A 10,377-nucleotide genomic window follows, 5' to 3' on the forward strand; every position below is an offset into this window, starting at 1 on the left:
TTCATATTTATATATATATATAATCTATATACTGCTATATGTGAAACACTTGTATATAAAACAAGTTACTAAACAAGCTTAGTAACACAGTCATGTAGAAAAATATGACATCTTGACAATTTCAAACGACTACAGCGTACACTGCAGCTACAACTGTCATTTAATGCTAAAACATCCTAAAAATAAAGGAAAAGAAGAAGAAATAAAGGAAAAGAAGAAGAAAACGTGAGGGCTAGACGAGGAAAGCCCTTCGAGGTTTAGGGAAACACGGATCAAACCGCTTGCATCTCTACGGTGGATCTACTAGTTGAGCTTATTGCTGAAAACAAGCGTTTTAATAAAGGTTTCTGTTGTTTCTGGTGTGTGTGTGTGTGTGATGTTGAGGTTCGGTCGATGTACTGAGAGAGTTTCGGCCGTCGAGGGTCGGAAAGGGTCGGGAATCTCTTCGGATTTAGTTTAAAGAAATCAGTGCTGCCTTCAACTGCTCATGTACGAAGTTTCAGTGATTTTTGATCACAATGACTGATTTTTTTGTGCGTTTTGTTGCGTCTTTTATGGCAAAATTAGCTTTTTATCGGAAAAGCAAGCATTAGAGCTAAGCGGTTACGCGGTAGTTAAAGTTCATATTAAGGTTTTTGAGGAAAACACTCCAGGATGTTCCTCCATATAGTGTCTTCAATGGGGTCCAGATGTGAGTTTCAGTGCAGCTTCAAAGTCTCGACACGATCCAGCCGAGGAATAAGAGTCTCATCTAGACAAACCAGCGGACATTTTAGAACAAAATTAACATTTATATACTTTTATCCACAAATGCATTATTTTCGATCAAATATTTCAGCCTTAGTGAGGAGAAGAGACTCTAAAAACACGATTATTCGACCGGTTTGAGCTGTTTTACACGGTTTTGACTGTTTTCTGATCAAATAAACGCATCTTAGTGAGCAGAAGAGACTTTCAAACTTATTCGACCTGTTGTTGAGACTCCCGACCCGTTTCGTCCCCCATTCGGCCCCTTCATCAATCGACGGGCCCCTGGAAGATGAGGCGTGTGTGTGTGTGTGTGTGCGCGAGCGGGGCGGAGCAGAACGGGCACGTGGGTCTGAAGGCGTGAGTCCCGTGAGGCAGAGGCGTCTCGGCCCAGTACCGGCCCGTCTTCTCCGAGCACACGTGTCCACAGGGAACGAACGCGTGCGTCGGGGCGCCGGCGTCCACATATAAACCCGGTTCACACCCGAGCCACAGCGGCACGTACGGGCCGACGGTCCGGCACAGGGGACACTCCCCGTGGCTCCCAGCACACACACTCTCCTCGCGGTGGCGTTCGGGGCGCCGGCCCCAGTCGTGCCGGCCGTGCACGTGTCCACACGCGAGGTACGCCCACGGCTGGCGCTCCTCCAGGCTGTGTGAGCGCGGGAGGCTCGGGAACGCTAGCGTGCTCAAGCCCACGGGACACTGCGGGCGACCCGCGTTCAGCTCCAGGCGGAGTGTGTCGAGGTGCCGGAGAGACGGAGACTTGAGGAGGCCGTCAGCCGTACGCCACAGGAGAGTCGCTCCGCACAGATCCACCAGAGACCCGTCCTGTAGAGCACTGCTCTCGCCCACTGCCTGCACACACACAGAGAGAGAGTGAGAGAGAGAGAGAGTGTGTGTGAGAGAGAGTGAGAGTGAGTGAGTGTGAGAGAGAGTGTGTGAGTGTGTGAGAGAGAGTGTGTGTGAGAGTGTGAGTGTGTGAGAGAGAGAGTGAGTGAGTGAGTGAGAGAGTGAGAGTGTGAGAGAGAGTGAGTGTGTGAGAGAGAGTGAGTGTGTGAGTGAGTGAGTGTGTGAGTGAGTGAGTGTGTGAGTGAGTGAGTGAGTGAGTGTGTGTGTGTGTGTGTGTGTGAGTGAGTGAGTGAGTGTGAGAGAGAGAGAGAGAGAGTGTGAGAGTGAGTGAGAGTGTGAGAGTGAGTGTGAGAGAGAGAGAGAGAGAGAGAGAGAGTGTGAGAGAGAGTGAGTGTGAGTGTGAGTGTGAGAGAGAGTGAGTGTGTGTGTGTGTGTGTGAGTGTGAGTGAGTGTGAGTGAGTGTGAGTGAGTGTGTGAGTGTGAGTGAGTGAGTGAGTGAGTGAGTGAGAGTGTGAGAGTGTGAGAGAGAGAGAGAGAGTGTGAGAGAGTGAGTGTGAGTGTGAGAGAGAGTGAGTGTGTGTGTGAGTGAGTGTGAGTGTGAGAGTGAGAGTGAGTGAGTGAGTGTGTACATGTGAGTGTGAGAGTGTGAGAGTGATTGTGTGTGCATGTGCGTGTGAGTGTGAGTGTGAGTGTGAGTGTGAGAGTGAGAGTGAGTGTGAGTGAGAGTGTGTGAGTGAGTGTGAGTGTGAGTGTGAGTGTGAGAGTGAGAGTGTGTGAGTGAGTGTGTACATGTGAGTGTGAGAGTGTGAGAGTGAGTGTGAGTGTGAGAGTGAGTGAGTGAGTGTGTACATGTGAGTGTGAGAGTGTGAGAGTGAGTGTGTGTGCGTGTGCGTGTGAGTGTGAGTGTGAGTGTGAGTGTGAGTGTGAGAGTGAGTGTGAGAGTGAGTGTGAGTGTGAGAGTGTGTGAGTGAGTGTGTGAGTGAGTGTGAGTGTGAGTGAGAGTGAGTGAGAGTGAGTGTGCGTGTGCGTGTGCGTGTGCGTGTGAGAGTGTGAGAGTGAGAGTGAGTGAGTGTGTACATGTGAGTGTGAGAGTGTGAGAGTGAGAGTGAGTGAGTGTGTACATGTGAGTGTGAGAGTGTGAGAGTGAGTGTGTGTGCGTGTGAGTGTGAGTGTGAGAGTGAGTGTGAGTGTGAGAGTGAGTGTGTGTGTGAGTGAGAGTGAGAGTGAGTGTGAGTGTGAGTGTGAGTGTGTGTGCGTGTGAGTGTGAGTGTGAGTGTGAGTGTGAGTGTGTGTGTGAGTGAGAGTGAGAGTGAGAGTGAGTGAGTGAGTGTGTGTGCGTGTGCGTGTGCGTGTGAGTGTGAGTGTGAGTGTGAGAGTGAGAGTGAGTGTGAGTGAGAGTGTGTGAGTGAGTGTGAGTGTGAGTGTGAGTGTGAGAGTGAGAGTGTGTGAGTGAGTGTGTACATGTGAGTGTGAGAGTGTGAGAGTGAGTGTGAGTGTGAGAGTGAGTGAGTGAGTGTGTACATGTGAGTGTGAGAGTGTGAGAGTGAGTGTGTGTGCGTGTGCGTGTGAGTGTGAGTGTGAGTGTGAGAGTGAGTGTGAGAGTGAGTGTGAGTGTGAGAGTGTGTGAGTGAGTGTGAGTGTGAGTGAGAGTGAGTGAGAGTGAGTGTGCGTGTGCGTGTGCGTGTGCGTGTGCGTGTGCGTGTGAGAGTGTGAGAGTGAGAGTGAGAGTGAGTGAGTGTGTACATGTGAGTGTGAGTGTGAGAGTGAGAGTGAGTGAGTGTGTACATGTGAGTGTGAGAGTGTGAGAGTGAGTGTGTGTGCGTGTGCGTGTGAGTGTGAGTGTGAGAGTGAGAGTGAGTGTGAGTGTGAGAGTGAGTGTGTGTGTGAGTGAGAGTGAGTGTGAGTGTGAGTGTGAGTGTGTGTGCGTGTGAGTGTGAGTGTGAGTGAGAGTGAGTGAGTGTGTACATGTGAGTGTGAGAGTGTGAGAGTGAGTGAGTGTGTACATGTGAGTGTGAGAGTGTGAGAGTGAGTGTGTGTGCGTGTGCGTGTGAGTGTGAGTGTGAGAGTGAGTGTGAGTGAGAGTGTGTGAGTGTGAGTGAGTGTGAGTGTGAGTGTGAGAGTGAGAGTGTGTGAGTGAGTGTGTGCATGTGAGTGTGAGAGTGTGAGAGTGAGTGTGTGTGCGTGTGCGTGTGAGTGTGAGTGAGAGTGTGTGAGTGTGAGTGAGTGTGAGTGTGAGAGTGAGAGTGAGAGTGTGAGAGTGAGTGTGTGTGCGTGTGAGTGTGAGAGTGTGAGAGTGAGTGTGAGTGTGAGAGTGAGAGTGAGTGAGTGAGTGTGTGCATGTGAGTGTGAGAGTGTGAGAGTGAGTGTGTGCGTGTGCGTGTGAGTGTGAGTGTGAGTGAGAGTGTGTGAGTGTGAGTGAGTGTGAGTGTGAGAGTGAGAGTGAGAGTGTGAGAGTGAGTGTGTGTGCGTGTGAGTGTGAGAGTGAGTGTGTGTACATGTGAGTGTGAGAGTGTGAGAGTGAGTGTGAGTGTGAGAGTGAGAGTGAGTGAGTGAGTGTGTGCATGTGAGTGTGAGAGTGTGAGAGTGAGTGTGTGTGCGTGTGCGTGTGAGTGTGAGTGTGAGTGAGAGTGTGTGAGTGTGAGTGAGTGTGAGTGTGAGAGTGAGAGTGAGAGTGTGAGAGTGAGTGTGTGTGCGTGTGAGTGTGAGTGAGTGAGTGAGTGTGTACATGTGAGTGTGAGAGTGTGAGAGTGAGTGTGTGTGCGTGTGCGTGTGAGTGTGAGAGTGAGTGTGAGAGTGAGAGTGAGAGTGAGTGTGAGTGAGAGTGTGTGAGTGTGAGTGAGTGTGAGTGTGAGTGTGAGTGTGAGAGTGAGAGTGAGAGAGTGAGAGTGAGAGTGTGTGAGTGAGTGTGTACATGTGAGTGTGAGAGTGTGAGAGTGAGTGTGAGTGTGAGAGTGAGAGTGAGTGAGTGAGTGTGTACATGTGAGTGTGAGTGAGTGTGTGTGCGTGTGCGTGTGAGTGTGAGAGTGTGTGAGTGAGTGTGAGTGTGAGAGTGAGAGTGAGTGAGTGAGTGTGTACATGTGAGTGTGAGAGTGTGAGAGTGAGTGTGTGTGCGTGTGCGTGTGAGTGTGCGTGTGAGTGTGAGTGTGAGAGTGAGAGTGAGTGAGTGAGTGTGTACATGTGAGTGTGAGAGTGTGAGAGTGAGTGTGTGTGCGTGTGCGTGTGCGTGTGCGTGTGAGTGTGAGAGTGAGAGTGAGTGTGAGTGAGAGTGTGTACGTGAGTGTGAGTGAGTGTGAGTGTGAGTGTGAGTGTGAGAGTGAGAGTGAGAGTGAGTGTGAGTGAGAGTGTGTACGTGAGTGTGAGAGTGAGAGTGAGTGAGTGTGTGCGTGCGCACTGGAGAACACTACAGGTTTGTTCTGCTTGTTTGTGTCAAAATGAGTGATTATATATCAATATGGCAACACAGTTATTATTATTACTACTAAATGAAAATATGACTTAAAAAACAAATCAAGAAATACTGATGAGCGCATTGGAAATTAATGGGACACGAATTTCCTCTAGTGGAAGCTAGACTGACTGAACAACATCTCACTGAAAGATCATTGAGATATCAAGCTCAAATTTGAAACACAACTTGTTTAGATTGATGGCTTTGATTTTCTTGCAGTTTTTAGAGTTAAACATGTTTCTGAAAATATATATTTCATATAAAAATTGAAATAGTATTTTTGCTAATTTTTCATAACAATAAACGTAAAATTCTGTAACTTTTTTTAAGTTTACTTTTTTAAACTTTCTTCACTTCAGCAATAATCTGCCAAGTGTCGTCTTTGAACAGAGATCAAACTTCAGTCTGTCGCTCTAAAGCGTTCAAGATTTACCTCAGTTTAAGTTGGAAATTTTATTTTCAGGTCTATGCTCAAAAAGTGAATAAATGGATTATAAATACAGCGTAAATACCCTAAAAATACAAAATATGAAATAAAAATGATTATTGAACTAAAATATAGTACTTTATTATTAAGTTATAATTTCATTTAAATAAAAAGGTAATTTTTGACTGACACATGAAGAGCAACAGAGTTAAAGATGCAAACAGCATATTATGTCCCCTGTATCTGGATTAGGGATGTGACGATGAGGATATTTTCTGTAATACTGGTATCACCGGCGGGGCTTTTAAATCGCTAATTTGAAAGTGAAACTAAAATATGCACGTCACGTCCACACAGGCATTCATAATGGTGTGGAGCAGAGCAAGCGTTTTCAGTTCATTTCTATGGTAGGTATGGTAGTATTGACGCTAATTTGAAAGCGAAACTAAAATGCGCACAGGCATTCATAATGGTGGCTCTCCGCGCCCGTAGACGCGCACCATTATGAATGCCCGTGCGCATTTTAGTTTCGCTTTCAAATTAGCATCAATTGGGGGGCGGACTGCTTGAATCGTAAGTTCATTAGCCTATTATTCTTAATGAAAAACACAACAACAATACAGTACAATGACAAATTTGCTTAAATAGGTGCTTTGACACCAAATATTCCTCCATCTTGTCAGTCAGCTCCTCGCTCTCGTGATTAATGAAATCGGACTCCTGCTGCTGGTCTGTGCTGCGACTCGTTCAGCTCACGATTCATTAAGCACACACGTTCAGTTTTTAATTGTAGTGTCTGTTCTCTAATTGAACCAAATGACTTTATTACAAAAATTAAAATTAAAATTGACGGTGGGGGGCGGTGCCACGGTGGGCAAGTGATGTAACCGGTGTTGATTCTGAACACTGCTAAGACCAGCAACACTGACTATCGTAGCAATCCTAATCTGGATGTGTGTGATATTCACCAGAGGTCCGCGTATGGGTCCGGATCGGGTCTCTCTGAGGGCGTACACGTCTCCACACACCGAGATCTCTCTCCACGCGCCCTGCTTCGGCTCTTCTGGGAAACCCAGCGGATGCATCACCAGCACGCCATTGGTCGTCAGGCCGTCCATGTGACCATCCGGATTCTTCCATTTAGTTGCTTTCTCCTGCATGAGAGATGCATTTACACTAGGAATGATATGTGAAATGATAAATTAATTTTGCGTCATTACACAGCTGAGTTAAGGCCTCAGACCCTGGAATCAAAGTATACAACTGTAAAAGTGTACATGCATTCATGCCACCATGCAACACTGGAATGTTGTAATTTGTAGAAGTGTATGTGGAATATGATTGTTTTTAATGTATGTTTGAGATGTGATGCCACTGCCCTAATATAATAACCTCTTGTGGGATTAATAAAGTGGTTAACTTAAATGCCACTTTTAAAGTGCTTCTGTGCCACCTTTGCAATGCAAAAACGGATTAAAGCATAATGCGCCACTGCCTAATGCATGAATGTAGAAAAACATTGATACCGATATGGTGGCCGATATATCGTGCATCCCTAATTTTTAGGGGTTGGATGGTAGCCACTAATATTTAATATTAAAAATACTTTTTTAAAGTCGCAATGAAACTTAAGTAGCGACTAGGGATGAACGATTTATATCGTTACGATATCTGAATCCACCGATATATGTTAATGTTATCATTATCGGCCTGATAAGAAAATTTGTCCGATATATTAAAGCCGATAAATAATAGATTATTTCCTTCAGCTGAGACACTTCAGATGCGACTGTTCAACAGGATGGTTTTGAATTGTTTGAAATATGATTGAAAAAAAGGAAAATACAGTTCAGTGCAACATGTGCAGGGCAAGTCTGTCATATAAGCTACATAAAATTATAATAAAAACATTGTAATTGTGTGTCTGGGACGTGGCTTTTAATGCTGAGACTTTTGTTTTTGTAATCAGGCAAAAATTATATAAAAATTTGGATTTAGATTTATCAGCTAATATATTGGTATCGGCTGATATATTTTCATTTTTAATGTTATCGTTATCGGCCCGATAAGAAGATTTGGCCGATATATTAAAGCCGATAAATAATGGATTATTTTCTTCAGCTGAGAAACTTCAGATGCGACTGTTCAACATGATGGTTTTGAATTGCTTAAAATATGATTTAAATCACTTTAAAAAAGTGCAACATGTAAGTCTATCATAAAATTACAATAAAGCATTATAATTGTGTGCTTAAGGCATGTCTTTTAATGGTGAGACTTGTTTTTGTAATCAGGCTCTCAAAAATTACATAAAAATCGGGATTTAGATTAATCGGCCAATATATCGGTTATCGGCTTTCGATTATAAAGAATTATCGGTTATCGGTATCGGCCAAAAATTTTATTTCCTACTAAAAATGATGATCCTGTACAGTGTTATTCTGCAATGTTTCCCAGGATAAGCACCCACCCCGAGGAAGATGTTCTTGGAGGAGTCGAAGCCGGCGGCGTAGATGCGCGCGGTGAACGGCGGGTTGCGGTCGCAGACGATCCTGCAGGCGAAGCGTGAGATGGTGCTGGGAGCCGAAGACGAGTCCTCGCTCTCCTTGGACCCTCCCGGCGTATCCGTCACCACGAAGTCAATAGGGCTCTCCGTCGAGCGGCCGATCTGCACACGGCATTATGGGACACATCAGTCTCAGAGTCCAACACAAGCAAGAACGAGGACGCAACTAGGGTTGGGGATCGTCTGAATTTTAACGATTCTTATCGATTCAAATAAGGTGAAAAACTAAAAAACTAAAAAAGATATCATTTACATTTAGTCTTATTGCAAAACATTCAATTGTAGCTGAACACTCAACAAGCTAAAGAACACTTACACAAGGAACGTTTGCCTGTGGTTTAAAAATACCATAGAAAAACAACTAGCCGAACTAATATACATTTCAAGCATTTATAAAGACAAGTAAACACTCAGTAAAGGTTCTCACCTGGAACATGTCGGTGTCATTATCGTGGCAGTACTCCACCACCACGGTCTGGCTCCTGGAGAGGGTGAAGGAGATGCTGTGCTGCCCCCTGCTGTTCACCGCCTGCAAACAAAGGTCACGCACTCTCACTATCCCACAATGCACTGCTGCTGCGATGTGCTGAATGAAACGCACCTTGCTGTCGTGAGGGTTGCTGAGGACGTGCACCGCGCTCGGCTTGACGCCGTTAGCCTTCGCTCGCCTGTAAAGAGCAAAGCGGCTCCTCTTACGACCCCGGTCTCCTCCTGGCAGAGAGCCATTATACCTACAGAAACACATGTTCTTCAGCATCTTCATTACTTCAGTGAGCTCATTGTTACTGCATTCAATTATTACATTGTTTAAATTAATATCTTTTTCGCTAACTGTGATTTTGTATATGTACATTTCTGAAATGCATAACTTAGACAGTTTCCTCTGATAACAGATCACTGTAGATTGTAATGTGGACTCATCATTACGCAATGATGTGGATTGTGAAAAGCGCTATACAAATAAATGTGAATTGAATCTTATATCACATTCTGAGTAACGGTTACAATAACTGCTTATATCAAAAGATATTTTACTGGTAAAGTCAACACAAGTCATTCTAATGTGAATTTTAAGGATTAGTTCACTTCAGAATTTCCTGATAGTTCACTCTCCCCCTCGTCATCCAAGATGTCTTTCTTTCTTCAGCCGTAAAAGAAATGAAGGTTTTTTAGGAAAACATTCCAGGATTGGATTCATTTCAGTTTCAGTGCACGATTACACGATCCCAGCCGAAGAATAAGAGTCTCATCTAGACAAACCAGCGGTATTTTTATAAAAAAAATAGGGCTGTCAAACGATTAATCGCGATTAATCGCATCCAAAATAAAAGTTTGTTTTTACATAATATATGTGTGTGTACGGTGTATAATTATTTTCTATATATAAATGCACACACATGCATGTATATATTTAAGAAATATTTGCATGTATATACTGTGTATATATATATTTTTATATTATATATAATTTATATTATATATAAATATTTTATATATAAATAACACATTTTTCTTAAATATATATGCATGTGTGTGTATTTATATATAGAAAATAATTATACACCGTACACACACATATATTATGTAAACACAAACTTTTATTTTGGATGCGATTAATCGTTTGACAGCCCTAAAAAAAAATAAACATTCATATATGCTCGTTGAAAGGTTGAAAGGTCACGCGTGTTCCGGTTCAGAAATGTAGAGTAGGGCGAATAACTCCATCTGATTTTCTCCACCAACTTCAAAATCGTCCAACATCGGTGGTTTACCTTTTATTTTTTTATTTTTTTGTAAATGGCGTTTGACTCAGTCTTTGCACGTTCTCTTTGTAAACACTGGGTCGGTTCTTACGCCTAGGTCACGCTTGACCTTTCAACGCTATTATGTAATGTGTGTCGCGTCACAGCGAGTGCAAGAGGAGCATTTTTGGTTAAAAGTATATAAATGTGTATTTTGTTCTAAAATGTCCGCTGGTTTGTCTAGATGAGACTCTTATTCCTCGGCTGGATCGTGTCGAGACTTTGAAGCTGCACTGAAACTCACATCTGGACCTTCGACCCGTTGGACCCCATTGAAGACACTATATGGAGGAACATCCTGGAGTGTTTTCCTCAAAAACCTTCATTTCTTTTCCACTGAAGAGAGAAAGACATGAACATCTTGGAAGAGTAAATTATCAGGAGATTTTAATACTGAAGTGAACTACTCCTTTAAATGTCTATTTTTTATTGATCAACCGATATGGGCTTTTTGATATCAGCTGATATAAAGTCAGTAGGCTATATGTAACATCACATTATTTAATTTAAGGATGGTAAATAATGTTCATAACAT

At 43.7% G+C, this 10,377-nt stretch overlaps 1 protein-coding gene across 2 annotated transcripts in view; it reads right to left on the bottom strand.

Annotated features, from left to right (window-relative positions):
- Nucleotides 1-365: 365 nt before the first annotated feature.
- The window catches only part of LOC307169027 (E3 ubiquitin-protein ligase pellino homolog 2), a 14,922-nt gene continuing 4,910 nt past the window's right edge, over nucleotides 366-10,377 (bottom strand). The window contains exons 2-6 of one of the 2 annotated variants that reach the window (XM_079889419.1): nucleotides 8,642-8,771; nucleotides 8,468-8,569; nucleotides 7,945-8,142; nucleotides 6,443-6,628; nucleotides 366-1,605 (exon numbers count right to left, since the gene is read on the bottom strand). In XM_079889419.1, the coding sequence (XP_079745545.1) occupies nucleotides 1,018-1,605; nucleotides 6,443-6,628; nucleotides 7,945-8,142; nucleotides 8,468-8,569; nucleotides 8,642-8,771 (1,204 nt within the window). In that variant the 3' untranslated portion in view covers nucleotides 366-1,017. Of the gene's footprint in view, nucleotides 1,606-6,442; nucleotides 6,629-7,944; nucleotides 8,143-8,467; nucleotides 8,772-10,377 lie in introns of both variants that reach the window. The other variant, XM_079889418.1, reaches the window with a different exon arrangement.

The sequence above is a fragment of the Squalius cephalus genome, assembly GCF_949319135.1.
Source record: "Squalius cephalus genome assembly, chromosome: 12".
Taxonomy (NCBI): domain Eukaryota; kingdom Metazoa; phylum Chordata; class Actinopteri; order Cypriniformes; family Leuciscidae; genus Squalius; species Squalius cephalus.